This window comes from Dendrobates tinctorius, unplaced genomic scaffold (genome assembly GCF_039654945.1).
Source record: "Dendrobates tinctorius isolate UK_male_01 unplaced genomic scaffold, ASM3965494v1 ptg000143l, whole genome shotgun sequence".
NCBI lineage: Eukaryota > Metazoa > Chordata > Amphibia > Anura > Dendrobatidae > Dendrobates > Dendrobates tinctorius.
In genome coordinates this window covers 23,809,439-23,828,459 of record NW_027361810.1, presented here as the reverse complement: position 1 = coordinate 23,828,459, position 19,021 = coordinate 23,809,439, and the positions used below count along the sequence as shown (strand labels likewise).

At 45.8% G+C, this 19,021-nt stretch overlaps 1 protein-coding gene across 1 annotated transcript in view; it reads right to left on the bottom strand.

Moving 5' to 3' along the window:
* Positions 1-5,354: 5,354 nt before the first annotated feature.
* The window catches only part of KIF5C (kinesin family member 5C), a 41,199-nt gene continuing 27,532 nt past the window's right edge, over positions 5,355-19,021 (bottom strand). Inside the window, exons 18-26 of the mRNA XM_073545588.1 lie at positions 17,736-17,812; positions 16,866-16,975; positions 16,268-16,369; positions 15,795-15,855; positions 13,366-13,437; positions 12,846-12,950; positions 8,408-8,624; positions 8,112-8,225; positions 5,355-5,521 (exon numbers count right to left, since the gene is read on the bottom strand). Coding sequence (XP_073401689.1) covers positions 8,119-8,225; positions 8,408-8,624; positions 12,846-12,950; positions 13,366-13,437; positions 15,795-15,855; positions 16,268-16,369; positions 16,866-16,975; positions 17,736-17,812 — 851 coding nt within the window. The 3' untranslated portion in view covers positions 5,355-5,521; positions 8,112-8,118. The remainder of the gene's footprint in view (positions 5,522-8,111; positions 8,226-8,407; positions 8,625-12,845; positions 12,951-13,365; positions 13,438-15,794; positions 15,856-16,267; positions 16,370-16,865; positions 16,976-17,735; positions 17,813-19,021) is intronic.

Here is a 19,021-nt window from a genome sequence, read left to right as displayed (position 1 = left end):
AACATTTTATTGTTTTCTTAAAGAAATTCTGGCTTGGAAGTGTTGGAGAAATTCCCATAACTTCTTGCAATATTTCAAGAGTGGCAGCATTGTAAAGAGTCGCTTTACGTTGGTTACAATAACAGTTTATGAGGAGTACATTTTTGGCTTAAAAGAGGTTTATAAAGTCCAAGATTAGGCCGCTGTGCACTACAAAAAGAGCGCCACTCCATGGGTTGTGTGTAGTACTGCAGTTTGGCTCTATTGAAAGGGATATTCGGACTCCGTTCACGTCTGCGGTTCGTGATGTCATGTCTACCGCTACCCGTAGACGTGAGCGACACCCGAATACCAGATATGCAATACCAGACACAACCTGTAGGTGCTGTCTTTAGGAAAACCCAACTTTACATTTTTATATTTCTGTTCAACTCGATTAATTTCCAACTCTGAAAAATATTTCACGACGAACCAGAAAATCTGACTGGCTGATCAGATACTAGCATCGCTGGTGAAAAATCAGAGTTGCCTTTTCAATAGGCCACAAACCGATTTCTTAGGCCGTAGTATGGTGGCAAATGCCCCGAGTTCCCATGTGGTTCTAAGGAAGCAAATATTTAAGGCCCCACATACACATCAGATAAAAGTGGACTGAACCCGCCGACTTTGGCCAGACTTGTCAAATATCTAGTGTATCTATAGGGGAAGGGGTCTCCCGACTACCCACCGATAGAAATGTCATGGAAGAAAAGGATCGTGCAGATACGATTTCATATGGCAGATACTTTTCGTTTTCAGGAGAGATGAGCCGCATCCAGAGCGGTCCGGCAGCGGATCTCTTGAACAGAGCACGAGAGCGCCCGTGTGAATGCGGGATTCGGAAAACATACTGTCTAATGATTGAATTTCTGGCCGACAGCCCTCTCATGTGAATGGCCATCTTTGGGTCACCAAAAAAATCCTAAAAAGGAGGAGGTCAAAGGTCAAATCTGATCAGTAAAACCGCAAGGGTCTTGGATGACTGTCATACCCAAATTTAAATGCAGCCGTACTATTGGATGTCTGAAACCAGACAGATATCGATTTTTCTTGGGCAGCAGAAATAGTTAAATAATAAAAATTATTTAAGAATGAAAAATATTCTTTAGAATGTAGCAATACAAATACCCAACTGAAAAAAATGATTAAGGTTTGTATATCAGATATTTGTTCCTTAAAGGGGAACTTTACTAGATTTTTTTTAAATTTATACTGAGTAACTGCTCCGATTGCCACTACTCCACCGATTCTAGAACAGATTTTCTTTTTTTTCTGTGCCGCTTCGTTCCAAAGTTATGACCCCCGGTAATAAAAAGTGTGAATTCTTCTTTCATTTGGGTGGGCGTGTACCTCAGGATTTCTCTGTGGGTGTGGCCCTGTGTTAATTGGCCAGGGACAAGAGAAGAAAAAGCAAAACGCTCACAGAGACGTTCTGCGGTAGAAGAGAAAATTTACACCGTTCTTACGGGAGGGTGTAATTTTGGAACGGAAGGGCACAGAAGAAAAAAAAAAAACTGTTCCAGAATGAGTGGAGTAGCGCCAATTGGAGGAGGTGCTCAGCTCAAGTTTTAAAATCTGGTGCAAAAGTCCTCTTTAAAGGGATTACAAAATTGATGGCCTATCTTCATGATGGGGCAGCATCCAGACACAATCAGCCGAATATTGGGGATGCCAAGATTCGGATCCACAAAGCCCCCACAAACACATTTTAGTTCTCTTCCTCGACTCTCCCATACACATGAAAGCTTGGCGCTCCTTATGAGAGCCGCTATCCAAATAATCTGTCAGCGGCTTATCTTCCTGTCGAACAAAAGGATCGGCTGCTGAAATTCAACAGGTCGGATCGCTCTCCCCCAACATTATTTGTTGGGGAAAAGTCTGGAGGCTCCATAACACGTTAAATGGCTATCCCATCCTTATCCCATCCCTCCAAAATTGGAATTGGTGGGTTGACTTTTAAGTGCAAGCCTAATCCTAAGGATCAAGTTTGTAATCCTGGAGCACCCAATTAAAATTTTTAATGACTGAGGGTGAGGGTGCTAGTTATTTTTTGCACCTCCCCTAAAAAAGATATAATTACATTTCCCCTCTTATAACATTATGGGGTAGACATGTACCTGCTTTATATGTAGTAAAAGCTTAATTTACATGAGAAATAATATAAAAAAAAAAACAAAAACCTGAAAATATTCACAAAAAAATTCAAAACCAATAAAAAAAAAAAAAAAAAAAAAAAGCTACAAGAAATTATTAGAATATTGTAGACCAAGAGCATATAGTAGAGGACAAACCCTTCCACCAGTTTCCACTGCCTTCACCGCAAACGGTCTAATATAGGTCCTAAGTTCTGTAGGTAAAGATACGGGACTCTAGCTTCGGCAGTTACTTTCTTTAGGAAATGTTTTTTGTGTTTTTTTTTGTTTTTTTTTAAACTGGCACATAAGGGTTAGAAAGAAGGCATAAAAGTCATCTTTGCAAATGTAAATGGCGTCAAGCGTCCCCTCGGCGCAGCCATATTGGCCGCAGTAGTAAAGGGCTTGATGGATACATTCATATCTCTTTTGCAATGTGCTTGGAAAATAAATAAAAGTATCGCGCTGTGACCGCGAATCTATTCCCGGAGGTTCCATAGCCGTGAGTCGCTATGAAGATGTCTGGCGAGGATTTCCCATACACTCGTCCGCCGTCTTCCCTTACGTTGGTTCATTGTAAACAACCGTAAAGGTGCCAGGTTCTGAGATTTCAGCGGCCAGAGTTAATTGTTAGTCACCTTATAGGGGACAATTATTTACTTAAATGCATGAATTGAGTCTAAAAATAATTTTTGCAATTGGGTTTCATTAAGAATTTTGCACGGTTTGCCTTCTATAGTCCCTGCAGAAAGAGTCAACTGAGAATCGATCAGTGACTTTATTCTGACAGTCCTAAAGGAGAGTTTGTAGATCTTTTTGGAAGTCTCTTAGCTGATATATGACCATAGACCACATCAAACTAGAAAAAAAAGGGAATGTAAAAGCCAAAAAAAGGGATTTAAAGGGGAGGGCCAGTTAAAACTATTATATCACTTATCCGCAAGGTAAATGATAACTTTATAAATCGTTGGGGGTCCGAGAGCTGGAGCCCGCACCAATAAGCAGAACGGGGCACTTTTATCCCCATTACAAATGGAGCATAAGTGCATATGCTTGACCTGTGCTCCATTCATTTCCTATGGGGCTGCCAAGAGGCGGTCGGTCGTCCGAATGTCACGCCATCCTGCAACGTGGATAAAAATGAGTTTAACACCAGGTTTCATACCTATAACTGATCATTACAATAGATACAAGAAACATAAACAGGCAACTCCCAATTATAATAACACCTACAAAAGAACGTCTGAGTTCAAAATGCCCAAAACAGTTTTACTCTAAAGAGAAATCACACAAAACCGTTGTTTTTGCGCAAAAATATACAATCAATTTTATTCCTATAAAATTCATATCATCACAAATCCAATGAGTATATATAAGTATTAATTGTCCTAGAATTAAAGGATTTATACATCAGCGGCGATTACATTGATGGAAGATGCACGTATATGGAGTCGCAGTATATTTATGGATATTATAAGTTTTTTATTTTATATTTTTTTCTTGTGTTTTTGTGTCTGTAATTCTTATGATTTGGCATGTCCCCTTATTTTGGGTAATATAGTAATAAGGACATTGTTGATGCTAATATGGTTATTATTGTTATTATTTGTATTTTTGTTGCGACCTGCATGTATGTTCCGGGATTTTATGTAATGGTATCATCATTATGATGTGTTTACATAATTTTTTCCCCTGGATTTGCATCATGTCCCTTATTGTGGGCGTTTTTGGTATAAGTGGCACACATGGATGAATATGGACACATTGTTCATCTATTAGATCTATGTAAGGCCGTCTTGGGAGGGGCACCTGCCGCGCCATGAAAGGCATCCTTACGGTGTTGGCGCGCGTCTGTTTGTCCATGGCAACATGGGCACTATGACGCGCGTCGACTTCCGGGATGGCCGGAAGTGGCGCGGCGGGGGTTTCGTGCTGACCGCGCATGCGCCGCCATGATGGCCGCGCGCGTCGGTGTGTCCATGGCAACATGGGCGCTGTGACGCGCGTTGATTCCCGGAAATGACGCGGTGACATGTGGTACCATGATGACCGCGCACACCGGACATGCATTAGCACCAATATATGCCGGTATAAGAGGGTCTCGGCCCACAGCATTGGCCACACAGCCCCCTGAGGAAGCCCTTTTGGCGAAACGCGTCGGGGCCTTGCCAGCACTGCTCGACCTGTCCACATGGGTAAGAGACATTGTTCCTGTGCACTTTCACTAAGAATGTGAATTCTCTTTGGGCATGATGCAAATTACAGGTTGTATAGGGGTTTTTAGCCTTGGTGATTGATAGGTGTCAGTAGCACACTAAGGGATCATTGTCCCATTTGCTTCCACATATGCAGATGTTTACTCGAATCTCTCTATGAGATAGGAGCAGTTTTATGCACAGGCACTTTATCATAAGGCAGTAATTTATTAACATCCTTTTTGCACTCACACCCTGTACCAGACGTTATTTACTGGTTGAGATTTTGTGCACATTGTGTCGAGTGGTTTGCTGTTTCCATCTTATATATACTCATTGGATTTGTGATGATATGAATTTTATAGGAATAAAATTGATTGTATATTTTTGCACAAAAACAACGGTTTTGTGTGATTTCTCGTTAGAGTAAAACTGTTTTGGGCATTTTGAGCTTAGAAGTTCTTTTGTAAACGTGGATAAAAATTCCCTGATCGCTGCAGGTGACAGAGGTCATGTATTTGGAGCTAAAAGCATTTTTGCAATTAGGTTTCATAAAAATAATGGCTTTTATGATCTCTTCAACTTTGATGTGGTCTGTGGCCAGCTGAAAGGAGTTAAAAAAAAAAAAAAGATAAAAATACTACAAGCTGATCAATCTCATCTCACTGACAGATTCTCAGTTAACTCATTCTACAGCCTTCAATAGGCAGTGTAACAGAGGCAATGGGAGGCAAACATTTTATTTAACTAAACTTGATTGCACAAAAATATTTTTAGCCCAAAACACATAAATTTAAGTGACAACCAGTCCCCAAAGGTTATTATTGAATCTAGACGAGGATGATAATATTTTATGACCCAATTATTAGGCAATCTGCCCCCATCAGAGGGGAAATACTCCACACCCCGAAAGCAAAAATGGAACAAAACAACAGCACCTAAATTGGCGGTACAGCCGGTTACTTAAGGTCACAGCGGCAGAATTGTGGAAATGAACATGTTCTATACATTACATAGGCGGAGAGGAGCGCGACTCTGTACAGGGATGAAGCTGGAGGAAATGTGAGAGTCGGGGCTGGTGTTCATGATTGTAAAGAGCTCAGAAAGGTGCGATGACGTGGACGATGGGCGAGTGTGAAGCTGGAGGCGCCACATGCTTAGCGATGATCTTCTCATCTGTTGGGAGAGAGAAAAGCAGGTGTCATTATGGACGGAGGTAAACGCCGCTGTCCGAGATCTCCAACGTTCCGAGACTATAGACCATGCGGGATGGGGGGGGGGGGGGCGCTGCGGCTCCCGGGGCAAGAAGGAAAATCCATGGTGGCAACAAAGGACCGAGTTTGGATTTGGCATTTTTGGCAGATCCTAGTATTTGTTAATTTTTTTTTGCTTTAAAGGAGCTGAAATGACAAATTCTGCTACTTAAACTTCTACTGTATAAAGGGAACTGATAATAATCGTATCAGTAATATACAGTTTAGTGGTGAAGTTGCACAAAAATGCACTTAATCCTTCTGTAAATGAGGGCGCCTCAGTGCCCCCTTGGCGTGACCCATGTCTCGGTGCCCCCTTGGCGTGACCAATGTCTCGGTGCCCCCTTGGCATGACCAATGTCTCGGTGCCCCCTTGGCGTGACCAATGTCTCGGTGCCCCCTTGGCGTGACCAATGTCTCGGTGCACCGTTACGCCCTCTGTATCTGGCACTGCCCTTGAGCTTGATTGACAGCGCTTGCCACCTTACACCGACACGGGACGAGTCCGGCGGGGCAGTCTGTGTCAGGGCCGGCACGCACTCCGTGTTGGTGAGGAGCACGCTCTGATCCGGGGCCGTCATTCGCTACATATCCGGGTGGCTTCAGAGAATAGTGGGAACGTACCCGCGCCTACACTGAGCGCACGCTGGGCTCCTGCAGCGTCGGTGCGCAGGAACAGGGATTTGAGTGTAGCAAGCAGTTGCAGTGAGAGAGAGCACTGTCGATCCATCAGGCTTAGGGACAGTGCTAGATTCGCAAATCGGGGAGTGCACCGAAACATTGGCCACGTTAAGGGTGCACTGGAGAGCCCTCATTTCCATAAGGATTAAAAGTGAATTTTCGTGCACAAGCTAAATTTAGGCAGCAGAATTTACAGTTTGAGGGTGACAGACCCCCCCTTTAATAGCAATTTTTTACCCAGCTTCCCTTCACACAGAGTGAAATCATAACATTCTGGCAGCACGCAACCACCACTAGGGGGAGCTACATGCACGCAACCACCACTAGGGGGAGCTACATGCACGCAACCACCACTAGAGGGAGCTACGTGCATACAGATGAAAATATACAGCCAACCATTCATCAAGGACCTCTCCCCAGTTTTCTGGACTAAAAACTCTTCATAATGTCGCAAAGTCTTAAAAGCCACTTGAAGTGGAAACAATTTTGTGACTTTTCTCATTTTTAGCAAATCAAAGTGACTGCATGTCCTAATTATATGATGAAGCGGGGAATATCCCTTTAATAGCGACCTTACTGATGACTGTCCGTCACCAGGATCTGTGAGCAGGAGATCCATCATAGCGCCATATTTGTTGGACGCCATAGAGTGTCACTGTGGTGGAGCATAGACTTTATGGGGTCTCCGCACCCCACTGTGCTCCTGTGCGAGCTCCGGTGTTTTTTCAGGAACACATTTCCCCTGTTCCCACTGAGCCGCCTGTCTGGTTATTACAACTAAACATTAACCAGGCAGCGAGCAATTACTAATCCAAACTCGTTACCCCAGGGAGAATTAATAAGTGAGCCCTCCGACCAGAGACGTGAGATCTGCATGTGATAGGCAAGGTCCAGGGCGCACAGACTAATGCATCCACAATGGACGAGGAGGTCATAACAAGGGGGAATTCACGTCACCGCGAGGCACGGCTGAGCCCCAGGGACCGCAATCCTCACGTGAGGTCACACCTGCCCCCCATGGGGACAGGGAACCGTCCATTTATTTATCCCACTGAAAATCATTAGATATGGCTGATAACAGAGAACACTATTGAAATTACAGCTCAGATCCATTCAGGTGAATGTGGCGGAGCTGCAACGTCATGTACAGGCCAGAAATATGGGCAACATTAGCTCTGGAAAGATTAGACCCTTGAAATTGTCCAATACAGAATCCACTATGTATTAGTTTTGCATCAAGTAACAGAATTTAGATTATTACCCATTAAAGGGAAAGTTTGAGCAGGTTTTTCCACCTAATGTGAGAGCACCATGATGTAGAGATAGAGACCCTGATTCCAGTCATGTATAACTTACTGGGCTGCTTGCTGTAGTTTTGATAAAATCACAGTTTTAATCAGCTGTAGATGATCACTAGAGGACTAGTAAACCTGCTAGTTTTACTAGCCTGAGAAAGGCTTTTGGAAGCCGAAACGTGGCCGCGCCATGTAGACCTAAAAAAAGTCCACATTTACTTTTGAAAATTTTGGAGTGCTGCCACCCATTTTTTCTTCTTTGATAACTGGCAAGTATATGGATTTATTGCTGGGAGGCTTTTGCAACCATTCAGTAGAAGTGCTGTTCCATTTTTTTCTAAATATAAATCTATAAAATAACATTTCATTTTTTATATATTCTAAAGAGATGAAAACAAATAACAAATGAAACAGTTTTTAAAAATGGTACAAATTAAAGGAAGAGTTAGGCGCAAATGAAAAAGAAAGACGAAAACCGCCAAAAAACAAGACAAGAAAAGCCGCAAATGCAATAATGGCTGGGACCCGTAGACTCACTTGTCTTTTATTTTGAGTGATGGTAGTACGATGAATGCACGGATCCGCCTCCTCGGATGGCGTGTACGGCGGTAGGAGAGGATGCTGGGTAATGTCCGGGGCGAATTGGTTTTGCTAGAATGAAACACAAAGGCATCTAATTACCACAAAGGCGAGCTGCTACCGCCCAGGAAGGCGCCGGGAACAATACTAATTACTGATACTTATTTCCGCCTCCAATCACGACTACATAAATCCGGCATCTACGTTCAGAGTGAGAGCTGCTCAGTGATCTGGGTGTCACCATCAGTGCTCACCAATCTGCGCCGTGTGCACTCTCCGCGCCATGTTCTTCGCCCTCACAGCTTCCTTGATGCGGTCCACCTCCTGCTGGTATCGCTTGCGGTCCCTCATGGCGTTCTCTTTGGCTTCCTTTAGCGCGCCTTCCAAAGCCTTCACCCGCTCAGCTGTGGCCCGAAGACGTTTCTCCAGCTTGGGAAGTTCACAGCGCAGATCTGCGTTATCCCGGACAAGCTGCAAGAGAAAAGCCAAGGGATTCACAGGAGAGGACATGACGCGCGGGAGGCTCGTGGCATCGACGCGTCCAAAACTCGCAGGGGAAAATATGGTAAATGAGGGGCCAGAGATCAATCTTATTCCTGTAGGTATACCGCTCGTGTGGCCGGGCTTCAAGAGAGACCGGGAGTTTTATCATATGCAGCGATGCTGTGATATTACTGTATAGAACACAAGAGATCAGACGATCGCAGCTTTAAGTTCCAGAAGGGGACTAACAATAAAAAAAAACAGATCACTACATTTACATTATTTGGGATTGATGCGTTTAAGGTCCGATCTATCAAAATATAATAATTAACCCGATCAGTAAATAACACCATAAACGGAAAAAAAAAAAATCAAGGAAGTCAAAATTAAATTTTTCGGTCACTACAATACCACAAAATAATGCTATAACAAGCGATCTAAACATCGCATCTATCCCAAAAGGGTATCATTAAAACCTTGTCTCGTCCCGTAAAAAATGAGCCATCATACAGCTCCAGCTACCAAAAAATGAAAACGATATGAGTCTCGGAAACTGGCGACACAACCTCCCCAAAAACAAATTGTTTCCAAACTCCAGATGTTTTTTACACCAGTAAAATAATTTTAAAAACTGGACAATTTGCTTTCGCCGTAATCGCACTGATGAGCAGAATCATACAGGGAGGTCATTGTTACCACAACATTTACACTGTAAAAACAATTCTCAAAAAACAATGTCAGAATAGATTGGTTTTTTTTTTCACAAATTCTCTCTGCTCAGAATTTTTTGTCCATTTCCCAGTACATTATGTGGTAAAACGAATGGTGTAATTCAAAAGTACAACTCATCCCGGACAGAAAAATATATATAAAAAAGCTAAGGCTTGGTGAAGGGGAGGAGGAAAAACAAAAAATGGAAATGGGCCCATCGTGAAGGAGTTAAAGGGGTTTTTCTGGGCATATGGTATTGATGACTTATCCACATGACGATAGGTCATCAATCGCACAGCAGTGAAGGTCCGACACCCGGCACCTCCGCCGATCACCTGTTTCCCTCTGGCCGGATGAAAACACTTTGAACGGTGTCGGCAGCACCTCCCCCCCCCGTGTCGGCAGCACTCCCCCCCCCCAGTGTCGGCAGCACTTCCTCCCCCCCCGTGTCGGCAGCACCTCCTCCCCCCTCGTGTCGGCAGCACCTCCTCTCCCCCCTGTGTCGGCAGCACCTCCTCTCCCCCCTGTGTCGGCAGCACCTCCTCCCCCCCCGGGTCGGCAGCACTTCCTCCCCCCCCCCCGTGCCGGCAGCACTTCCTCCCCCCCACCGTGTCGGTAGCACTCCCCCCCGTGTCGGCAGCATCTCCCCCCCCCCGTGTCGGCAGCACCTCCCCCCCCGTGTCGGCAGCACCTCCCCCCACCGTGTCGGCAGCACCTCCCCCCCCGTGTCGGCAGCACTTCCTCTCCCCTCCGTGTCGGCAGCACCTCCTCCCCCCCCATGTCGGCAGCACCTCCTCCCCCCCCATGTCGGCAGCACCTCCTCCCCCCCCATGTCGGCAGCACCTCCTCCCCCCCGTGTCGGCAGCACCTCCTCCCCCACCGTGTCGGCGGCACTTCCCCCCCCCCCCGTGTTGGCAGCACTTCCTCCCCCCCCCGTGTCGGCAGCACCTCCTCCCCCCCGTGTCGGCAGCACCTCCTCCCCCCCCCGTGTCGGCAGCACCTCCTCCCCCCCGTGTCGGCAGCACCTCCTCCCCCCCCCGTGTCGGCAGCACTTCCTCCCTCCCAGTGTCGGCGGCACCTCGCACCCCGTGTCGGCAGCACTTCCTCCCCCCCGTGTCGGCAGCACTTCCTCCCTCCCAGTGTCGGCAGCACCTCGCACCCCGTGTCGGCAGCACTTCCTCCCCCCCCGTGTCGGCAGCACTTCCTCCCCCCCCCGTGTCGGCAGCACTTCCTCCCCCCCCGTGTCGGCAGCACTTCCTCCCCCCCCCCCGTGTCGGCAGCACTTCCTCCCCCCCCCCCGTGTCGGCAGCACTTCCTCCCCCCCCCCGTGTCGGCAGCACTTCCTCCCCCCCCCGTGTCGGCAGCACTTCCTCCCCCCCCCCCCCGTGTCGGCAGCACTTCCCCCCCCCCCCGTGTCGGCAGCATTTCCTCCCCCCCCCCCGTGTCGGCAGCATTTCCTCCCCCCCCCCGTGTCGGCAGCATTTCCTCCCCCCCCCCCCGTGTCGGCAGCGCTTCCTCTCCCCCCCGTGTCGGCAGCACTTCCTCTCCCCCGCCCCCCCCCCCGTGTCGGCAGCACTTCCTCCCCCGGGTCGGCAGCACTTCCTCCCCTCCGTGTTGGCAGCACTTCCTCCCCCCAGTGTCGGCAGCACTTCCTCCCCCCCGTGTTGGCAGCACTTCCTCCCCCCAGTGTTGGCAGCACCTCCTCCCCCCCCCCCCCGTGTCGGCAGCACCTCCTCCCCTCCCACCCCGTGTCGGCAGCACTTCCTCCCCCCCCCCCCGTGTCGGCAGCACCTCCCGTGTCGGCAGCTCTTCCTCCCCCCCCCCCCCCCCGTGTCGGCAGCACTTCCTCCCCCGGGTCGGCAGCACTTCCTCCCCTCCGTGTTGGCAGCACTTCCTCCCCCCAGTGTCGGCAGCACTTCCTCCCCCCAGTGTCGGCAGCACTTCCTCCCCCCAGAGTCGGCAGCACTTCCTCCCCCCAGTGTTGGCAGCACCTCCCCCCCCCCCCCCCCGTGTCGGCAGCACCTCCTCCCCTCCCACCCCGTGTCGGCAGCACTTCCCTCCCCCCCCCCCCCCCGTGTCGGCAGCTCTTCCTCCCCCCCGTGTTGGCAGCACTTCCTCCCCCCAGTGTCGGCAGCACTTCCTCCCCTCCGTGTTGGCAGCACTTCCTCCCCCCAGTGTCGGCAGCACTTCCTCCCCCCCGTGTTGGCAGCACTTCCTCCCCCCAGTGTTAGCAGCACCTCCTCCCCCCCCGTGTCGGCAGCACCTCCTCCCCTCCCACCCCGTGTCGGCAGCACTTCCTCCCCCCCCCCCCCCCGTGTCTGCAGCACCTCCCGTGTCGGCAGCACTTCCTCCCCCCCTCCCCGTGTCGGCAGAGGATATGACGAGACTACGAAGTGCAGAGTTTTCTTTTACAAATGATTCGCTTCGCACTGAACCCCCAAAATCATTGCATCAGTTATAAGGCAGTAAACGTGAGCCGTTCACATTGATGATTGGTGACAGTTTACAGGGAGTTCATCTGCCCATGTAAAAGGGTCTCTATAAAGATTACTTATGGAAAATGTCACCAGAAAATAAAACCTCTGTTAAGTTATTTTATGGTAAATATAGTTTTTAAAAAACACTTTTTTTTAATTTTCCATGTTTTTACAATATACAGTATATAAAAAAAATCATAAAATCTTGCTGGTTTCACTGTTCAAGTCCAATACTAGACTCATACTTCCTGTTCTGCACACATGACTTTTCAACAGTCACGCTATCATCAAAGACAGGATAATAGAGAGTGATCCATTATTCACAATTGGTGATGTCACAGCTCACCTTCTCCTCCTGTACAATGACTGCTAATACCACTATAAACAGTAGATAACACAGGATCCACCAATCACTATAGGTGATGTCACAGATCACCTCCTCCCCCTCCTGTACAATGACTGATAACACCACTATAATAAGTAAATAACACAGGATCCACCATTCACAATAGGTGATGTCACAGCTCACCTCCTCCTCCTGTGTAATGACTGATAACATCTATATAAAGTAGATAACACAGGATCCACCATTCACAATAGGTGATTTCACAGCTCACCTCTTCCTCCCCCTGTACAGTGACATTTGTCCATATCAGAGCATGCCCAGAAAATATGTCAATGTATCTGCTGAAAAGAATAGCGAGTGCAGTAGGAGTCTAATGTTAAGTCTAGTAGCTAGTGGGAAATTTCTGAATATTTTTTTTTGTTATGGAATACAGGAAAAGAAAAACATTACCTAAATTGATATAAAAATATATTTAACATAAAAATCTGATTTAAACAATAGGTCATTTTTTGATGACACATTCCCTTTAAGGTCCGGGATCGGCTGCAATACTGGTCTGCAATGCTTTCTGGACTGGCGACACCTAGTGGACGTACCATAAACGCACGCCTAGATGAGCTCTGCTGCGGATCATCGCGTATAACAGCTCGTCAGTCAGCGGAGCTCAGCTCTCACCTGTTTGTGAACTTTTGTCAGCTGCTCCAGATTGTTCTCCAAGAAGGAGATCTTCTGTTTCTGTGCAGCGCTCCCCCCGGCATCATCACTGTCCAACTCCACACTCTGCAAACACAGCAAGAGCTTAATCCAGCAGAAGAAAGGAGAAGAAAACACACACTCATGGCTGTCATGATGAAGAGCGGAGACAGCGGCCATGTGAGGAAGGGGCCGCTTCACTGTGCAGACAATGTCCAGAAAAATGAAGAAAGTCCCAATTTTAGAATAAAGAAACCCCACAGTGTGAACAAGGCCAAATGCTACAGAAGTGCCGCTACCGTTCACTTGCATGGAATTTTATGTATGGTTGTAGCAGAGCCGAGTTTAGGGTGGAGCGGAGTTTGTTAATGGGCTAAATTCACCTCAATGTTAGGATTGTATATTCTCTGTGGGGTGGCCGGTAACCTCGCTGCATTTTCCTATAGGGGTTTCGGGACTTTGATATTCATGACAAATGGAAAATATGGTGGAAAACACAAACCTTCTTCACTCTGGTGGTGAGATCCTGAACAAAGAGTCTGCGCAGGTTGTGTAAAGTCTGGAGTTCCCGAGCCTAAAGAGGAAAGACAGTCAGACGCTCTGGGATTATTACATATTAAGAGAGGGAAAATGGGGCGTTACCCTGATGTGACTAATAGGGGGAATGATGTAGGGCCTGTAATAGGGAGTTACCCTGATGACAGGGCCGGTACTAAGAAATGAATTGCCCTGATGTGACTAATAGGGGAAAGCTGTAGAGCTTACACTGGGGCAATAGGGAGTTGCCTTGAGGTAACTAATGAAGGGGGGGAGCGATATATACATACACACACATACATACATACTACCGTTCCAAATTTGGGGGTCACGTGTTTTCCATGAAAACTCATACTTTTATGAGTAGCCAGATGAATTTGAAATCTAGTCCAGACGTTGACAAGGTTCAAATAAATTTTTTTAATTTTCTCCTTCAAACTTTGCTTTCGTCACAGAATGCTCCTTTTCCAGCAATTCCAGCATTGCAGACCTTTGGCATTCTAGCAGTTAATTTGCTGCGGTAATCTGGAGAAATTTCCCCCCATGCTTCCAGAAGCCCCTCCCACAAGTTGGTTTGGCTTGCTGGGCACTTTTTGCGTACCATACGGTCAAGCTGCTCCCACAACAGCTCAATGGGGTTGAGATCTGGTGACTGCGCTGGCCACTCCATTACAGATAGAATACCAGCTGCCCGCTTCTTCCCTAAATAGTTCTTACATAATTTGGAGGTGTGCTTTGGGTCATTGTCCTGTTGTAGGATGAAATTGGCTCCAATCACGCGCCGTGCACAGGGTATGGCATGGCGTTGTAAAATGGAGTGATAGCCTTCCATATTCAAAATCCCTTTTACCTTGTACAAATCTCCCACTTTACCAGCACAAAGCAATCCCAGACCATCACATTACCTCCACCATGCTTGACAGATGGAGTCAGGCACTCTTCCAGCAACTTTTCAGTTGTTCTGCATCTCACAAATGTTCTCTGTGATCCAAACACCTCAAACTTGGATTTGTCTGTCCATAACACTTTTTTCTGATCTTCCTCTGTCCAATGTCTGTGTTATTTTGCCCATATTAACCTTATCCTTTTATTAGCCAGTCTCAGATATGGCTTTTTCTTTGCCACTCTGACCTGAAGGCCAGCATCCCGGAGTCGCCTCTTCACTGTAGACGTTGACACTGACGTTTTGCGTGTACTATTTAATGAAGCTGCCAGTTGAGGACCTGTGAGGCATCGATTTCTCAAACTACAGACACTTGTCTCGTTACTCAGTTGTGCAGCGGGGCCTCCCACTTCTCTTTCAACTCTGGTTAGAGCCTGTTTGTGCTCTCCTCTGAAGGGAGTAGTACACGTCGTTGTAGGAAATCTTCAGTTTCCTGGCAATTTCTCGCATAGAATAGCCTTAATTTCTAAGAACAAGAATAGACTGTCGAGTTTCACATGAAAGTTATTTTTTTCTGGCCATTTTGAGAGTTTAATGGAACCAACAAATGTAATGTTCCAGATTCTCAACTAGCTCAAAGGAAGGTCAGGTTTATAGCTTCTCTAATCAGCCAAACTGTTTTCAGCTGTGCTAACATACTTGCACAAGGGTTTCCAAGGGTATTTTCACCATCCATTAGACTTCTTACTCAGTTAGCCATGACAAAGTACCATAAGAACACTGGAGTGATGGTTGTTGGAAATATGCCTCTATAAAACTATGAAGATATTGCATTACAAACCAGACGTCTGCAGCTAGAATAGTCATTTACCACATTAACAGAGTATATTTCTGAATCATTTAAGGTTAGCCTCGTTGGAAAAAACTGTGCTTTTCCTTAAAAAATAAGGAAATTTCTAAGTGACCCTAAACTATTGAGCGGTAGTGTATATATATATCTTGTACTCAGAAAATGGGGAGTTGGTTTGATATGACTAACGGGGAAATCAAGATAGTACAAGCATGTGTTGGAGAAATGGATAGTTGCCCTGATGTGACTAATAGGGGAAGTAATGTAGGACTTGTACTGGAGAATTATGGAGGAGCATTAATGTGTGTAATGGGGGAAGTGATCTAGGACCAGTACTGAGGAAATGTGGACTGGACCTGATGAGACTAATAATAAAAAGTGAGGCACGGCCTGTACTGGAGAAATGAAAAATTGCCCAATTGTGCTTAATTCGGGAAGTCATAAAAGCCCTGTACTAGAAAAATGGAAGTTTCCCTGATGTAACTAATGGGGGAAGACAAGGTGACTAATAGGGAAAGTGATGTAGGGTTTGTACTGGAGTATTGGGGGAAGGCGTTTATTTGGAAAATGGAAGCTGCTCTGATGTGACTAAGGGGGTAGAACCTAGGGCCTGTACTGGGGAAGGAGAGGGTGTAGGGAGAAGTAATTGCATGTTACATACCACCGTCTCCTCCAGGCCTTTGAGATCTTCCCGTGATTGCTCCCTCTTCTCATTAAGCTCCCTATGGATATAAGACACAGGCAATCATCCCGTATGTACTAATGGTCTGAACAGTCTAGGTCATATAATTCAACATTTGCTTCATCAATGGGAGTAACCCGCTCCACATTTTATAACCGAGTAACAATTTATACATCTGACTGTAAACTTTTACTGATGGCAAAAGTTTACTTAATATTTATTTCTCTTGTGCATCATTCCTAGTGATATGCAGTACCGCTCCAGACCAGAAGGGGCAGCATAATAGCTAGCACCGAAGCACAGGTATCCAATATCTAGGCAGTGTGATGTATAATGGAGAGCTGTACTGCAGAACTTCTCTGCCGATTTCCTCAGATATTCCCCTAGTTTACCCTAGTATAGGGCCAAGCTCGGCCTTAACAGCTTGATCTGAGGCTCCAGACGGCACTTACATGAGTTTCCGCAGTTCCATCTCTCTCTGCTCATCTTCAGCCTTCAGCTTCTCATAGTCAGAGGTCAGTTTGTCCCTCTGGAGCTGCAGCTTCTGGTTGAGACTATAAAAAGTGATGCAAAAAAAAGAAATAAAATAAAAGAGTGAAATCCACTTCATGACACCATATAAAACTCAGATGCCCCATGTATGACAAAAAGTCTTGTAATTGTGGTCAAGAAGACAGACTATGCAAAAAATAAGTTATAAAATATTCTAATACTATATGTGAGATAATCGGCTGCAGCAGGAGCCTCTCCCCTCTGGCCCGTCTGCAGTAGAGCAGTGTTCCGTTGGCCAAGCCCCACCCCTCAGTCACTTCCCGGCCAAAAATGGAACTGGCAAGTAAGGTGTTAACCCTCATGTTTTCTTCAGGGTCGCTACAAGGTTATTTGCCCCCTACACACTAGCAGATAATGGGGGCACAACCATATCCAGTCTTCTTGTACCCCTTATTTCTAGGTTTAAGTTTCCTTTTGGATGTCATGATAAAGAAGGAACGTTTATCGCATGGAATACCGCCATTAATACCCCAATAGTGCCGCCGTCTCCGTACTTACTCTTTGAGGTCATCGATCATCTTCTGCTTCTCTTCGATTTCATCGCGCAGGCGAGACAGCTGCTTCTGGTGGGCTTCTCGATGACCTTCCATCTGTTGCTCCAGAGTTTTCTGGTCAATGGAGACACAATAAAACAATAACATCCATCCTCACATTAAAGCAGACACCGCAGAAGACTCCGGCACTGTGTATGATAGCCATTTATTTATTGTGCCGTTATTACGTCATTATACTAAAATGGCCGTCACCATTAAAAAGGAGTAGACTTGATGGTTTCTTTATTTCAGTGCATGGGTTTGGGGGCAATTTTGCAATTAGGTTTCATTAAAAAAAAAAAAAAAAAAAAAAAGTCGCCCCGTTTGTATCCTATAGCATCTGTGCTGCACTGTCTATTTGCTGGCTGCAGAATGAGTTAACTGAGAATCAGTCAGTGAACTCACTTCTAGTGGTCCGACAGGGAGCTTGTAACTGTTTTATGTCTTTTTCTCATCTCCTCTCAGCCGATTTATGATCAAAGTTGAACGCGTAGAAAAACAAAAGAATCTGTAAAAGCCAAAACGATGCAACATTTTTAATGAAACCCAAATGCAAAAAGAATTTTTAGCCCCAAATACATGCATTTAAGGGGCGGTAAGAAATAGTCGTCAAAGATGGACAACCCCTCTAATTCCAAATATTACATTCACGAGCACAATATTTCATGGAGGACTGGAAAGAAAAGCAGCTGGAGGACTCCGCGGCTCCTCGTCTAAGGCATCATAAAAATGCGGCTTTTTAGGGTTAAAAAAAAAACACAAAAAAACTACAGGATGCTGCAGACATGTTATGTAATTTCTATTCTATATTCTAACAACACGAGATGTGACTGACCTTCATCTCTTCGGCGTCTTGGAGACGGGTCAGGTGCTCCTTCTCTTTATCCTGGAAGGAGACTTTGTGCATTTTTTCTGGAAATGGATAAACGTCAGTGAATACATTATACGCTTATCCCTCTCTGCCGAAAATGTTCCGACAGCCGCAACAGATGCCCGGATTGTGTACGCCAAAGTCACTTGCCTAGCACCAGAGCATGCTCAGATAACACCTTATCTATGCACGTTCACTCATCACTAGTGACAACCCCTTTAATGCAGAGTAATTACATGCATTTTTGGATGCCCTAACAAGGAATTTCGAGTCCAAAGAGGGGTTTCTTAGTAAAGGAGGTCCTTTGCTCAGGATCGTCACCTCTTGGGCAAACTAGAAAGTAGTTATGAAGAGCGTCTCTCGCTCTGGAGGACTTGTTCTGTCCTGTGCCCATTGATGTGAATGGACAATGTGTAATGCTTCATGTCACCTCTAGAGGCACTATATGGAAACTGAACAGTCGCTGCCAGGCTTGTCCTTGATATTACAGTTGATTTCTGCAGGGACTGCATTAAGCAGAGACCCCCTTTAATAAAAGAATTGGAATTTCCATACGATAGGCCCCCGATGCGTATTCTATAAAAGTCTGTATCTAACGGGAATCTGTCACCTGTTTTTGCCACCTAATCTGAAAGTCAAATAATGTAGGGGCAAAGGCCCTGATTCCAGTGATGTGTGACTTACTGGGCTGCTTGTTCTACTTTTTAGTTTTGATAAAAATGACAGTTTTAGTAGCATGAGTTTTGTATAACCCCTCCCCCACCACTGATTGGCAACTTTCTGCCTATGTACAGCATACACAGAAAGCAACCTATCAGCGGTGTGGGAGGGCTACACAGAGCTCAGTATTCCGAGAACTGGTAAATCTGCAGCAGAGAAAATAGGGATTTTATCAAAACCGCAGCAAGCAGCCCAGAATGTGACACATCAGTGCCCCAATATGTGACACATCACTGCCCAAACATCATGCTGCTCTCAATGGGGTAGTAAAAACCGGGCGACAGATGCCCATTAAAAAAAAAAAAATTAAAATCTTGCATTGTGGCTAATGTACATGTAGATTTACTAAAACAACAGAAAGTAGTAATCTAAAATATATTTAGTGGGCAGAGAGTGACGAAAACAAGAACTCTACTTTTTTCTTTTTCATACATTATATATTATTTTTTATTATTTACTTTCTACTATAAAAAATGATATGATATCAATGATATATATTATATTTATTGTTTAAATGGTGTTTTTATGGT